Source organism: Penaeus vannamei, chromosome 41 (genome assembly GCF_042767895.1).
Source record: "Penaeus vannamei isolate JL-2024 chromosome 41, ASM4276789v1, whole genome shotgun sequence".
In the NCBI taxonomy this organism is placed as follows: Eukaryota; Metazoa; Arthropoda; class Malacostraca; order Decapoda; family Penaeidae; genus Penaeus; species Penaeus vannamei.
The window spans coordinates 9,403,146-9,405,645 of record NC_091589.1 but is presented as its reverse complement, the minus strand read 5'-3'; the positions used below and the strand labels follow the sequence as shown (position 1 = coordinate 9,405,645).

The 2,500-nt window shown below is 35.5% G+C and overlaps 1 protein-coding gene across 1 annotated transcript in view; it reads left to right on the top strand.

Moving 5' to 3' along the window:
- LOC113820766 (endoribonuclease LACTB2) overlaps nucleotides 1-2,259 on the top strand; it is a 6,858-nt gene extending 4,599 nt beyond the window's left edge. Inside the window, exon 6 of the mRNA XM_027373132.2 lies at nucleotides 752-2,259. Coding sequence (XP_027228933.2) covers nucleotides 752-883 — 132 coding nt within the window. The 3' untranslated portion in view covers nucleotides 884-2,259. The remainder of the gene's footprint in view (nucleotides 1-751) is intronic.
- The last annotated feature ends 241 nt before the right edge of the window (nucleotides 2,260-2,500 follow it).

Sequence of the window (2,500 nt, the reverse complement as noted above, 5' to 3'; positions counted from 1 at the left end):
ACCAGATGCATTCCTTGATTTAATACAGTGCAGCTCTGCCTGAATCACCTCTTCTGTCTTTAATCTTGTCTGTTAACCCACTCACACTGGGAGCCCTCAGTACCACACAAATCAATGCCTCAGGCTGCATGCAGAGGCAGCTGTTCAAGGGAAAAATCAGAAACATAACATTACCCCACTTTGTATGTTCCTGGCTTTGGCACAAACATTTTTTGGGGTAATGAAGCTAAAATTGATAGGACATCTGTCATCTCCCAGCATATTGGGATAAGGTTTGAAAGAAGAAAAAGGTCACAGAGTACTGAAACTAATACACAGAGGGAGGATTGTGGTACAAGAGCTGAGATGCTAGTTGCCAGTTAGCTGTTAAGTCAAAGATTCAGGTTTAAAACAGCAGAGGAGTTTCAGGCATATTCATAAGTGACACTTAGAATTGTCTTGGGATGCCACGTCTTGGCAGCCACTGGAATCATTGCCTGGCCCCCCTTTGAGATTACTTTGAAGACATTGGAAGCAGGAGGTATTCCTTCTTTTTAGTTTCATTCTAGAAATATCCTGACTCCACCTTTTCAAACATGGCCATAATGTATTGTTTTGTTTATGCACAGTTGGACTATTGCCTCACATTATTACTACAGTGCCTTCAGCAAGCCATTTTACAGATTTGTTTTCTTTACATATAATATTACTCAAGATTCTTGCTATGCTACCACAGTAATATGAAAGTTGTATATTTCCTTCTTTTGTATAGGGAACTCCAGTGCACCTACACCCTGTTGCTGCAGTAAACGTTGGTCACCACTTGCAGAAGCTATTTAAGGATGGATTGCTGCATGGCAGGAATGACAGTTGGTGCCTCAAGAGCCGTAAAGACCAGTTATAAGTTTGGATTCAATGTTGTTGATTTGTTGATTTTATACTGTCATGATTCATTGTTTTGTTTTTTTGTCTTTGATTCCTTTTAATGTAAGTAATTTCTGCAATATTTTCAAAATGTTGATGTTGAGATGATTTTATATATAACTGCCTTGTATATTTGGCACAAATATTTTTTTAGGTAATGAAGCTAAAAGATGATAGGACATCTGTCATTTCCCAGCATATTAGGATAAGATTTAAAAGGAGAAGGAGATTGCAGAGTACTGATACTAATACACAGAGGGAGGATTGGGGTACAAGAGCTCTATGTACCACTCATTTTTCTTCTTAATCTATTGAATCCAGTTGCTTTACAACAGTCATATGGACCAAAATATGGGTATTAGACTTAAGTGAGCGGCCGCTCTGGAGGGTGTGTAGCTTGTAGGCTGGGCACACGTGAACACTTGTGCAGTGACAAGACTATGCCTCCCCTTTGTAATGTTATTTCCTCTTCATGCATTAGTATATTTAGCTCTTTTGCCATTTTCCATTGAATTGCATTATCCAGATGGTAATAGACTTTTCCTTCTCAGACTCCATACCATGTCTGTAAGTAGTCCATAACTCAGAGCAAGAATAATAACAATAAGTAACATTTTTTATTTGCAGTTTTTTCTTTTCTTTCCTTTTCTTCTTTTTCTTTTTCTGTAATACAACCTATTCTACCGTTCACTGGCAACCTGGAAGAGAATACTAATACAGATAATGGCGTACTCCTTGGAGCTGATGCTCTTCCCGTCATGGTTTAAGGACACTACATTCCACACTCATTTATCAATTGAAATAATGCAAAGTGCCTTTCTAAACACCCAAATGATTCTAATCACCCTCCAAGAGGATTGTGCATTTGAGGCGGTCTTTCCTGTCAACCTGGCTTTTGGCCCAAATGCTCACGATGGCAAGTTTGTGTTACCTGCCTCTAGCCCAATTTTTTCATGATGTGATGGTCATGTCATCTAAATTGTAGGGGTTTAAGAATATAATAAGTATAGTGATAAAGTCTTACACTAACAATAATAATGAAATTTGATGTTTTTTTTTTTTTTTCTTTTTAAAGAAAGGGGTCAAATGTTTTAAATGTGGAATGAAGTGTAAATGTATGCATGTATGTACAAGGGAGAGAGAGAAAGAAAGTAGACTACTTATATTTTGCATTAGTTGTAAATATTTTTAAAAGTTTTTGTTTGGAGTTATTATTCAACTTTGCCAACTCGAAATATATATATTTAATATGGAATGAGTTTTCTCTTTCTTTTTCTATGTGCCAAATATATAAAACATTGTAAATGGGAACAGTGTAAATTGCACTTATGAATATAAATATATATTTTCAAATAAGTTATTTATTTCTCTGTCACCCATTATTGATATGGTTAATTTTTTTTCTGTTTAAAGCCAAATCTGCATAAAATAACTCACAATCAAGTGAGATTAGTATGATGTATTATAGTACAATATGAATTGAAAGAATGCGGTATGGAGAGCTATTTTCCTTACATTTTATATTTTTGATTGTATTTACATACTTATAAAATGCATACATGCAGACAGAATGCAGACTCAGTTAATGAACATTGAT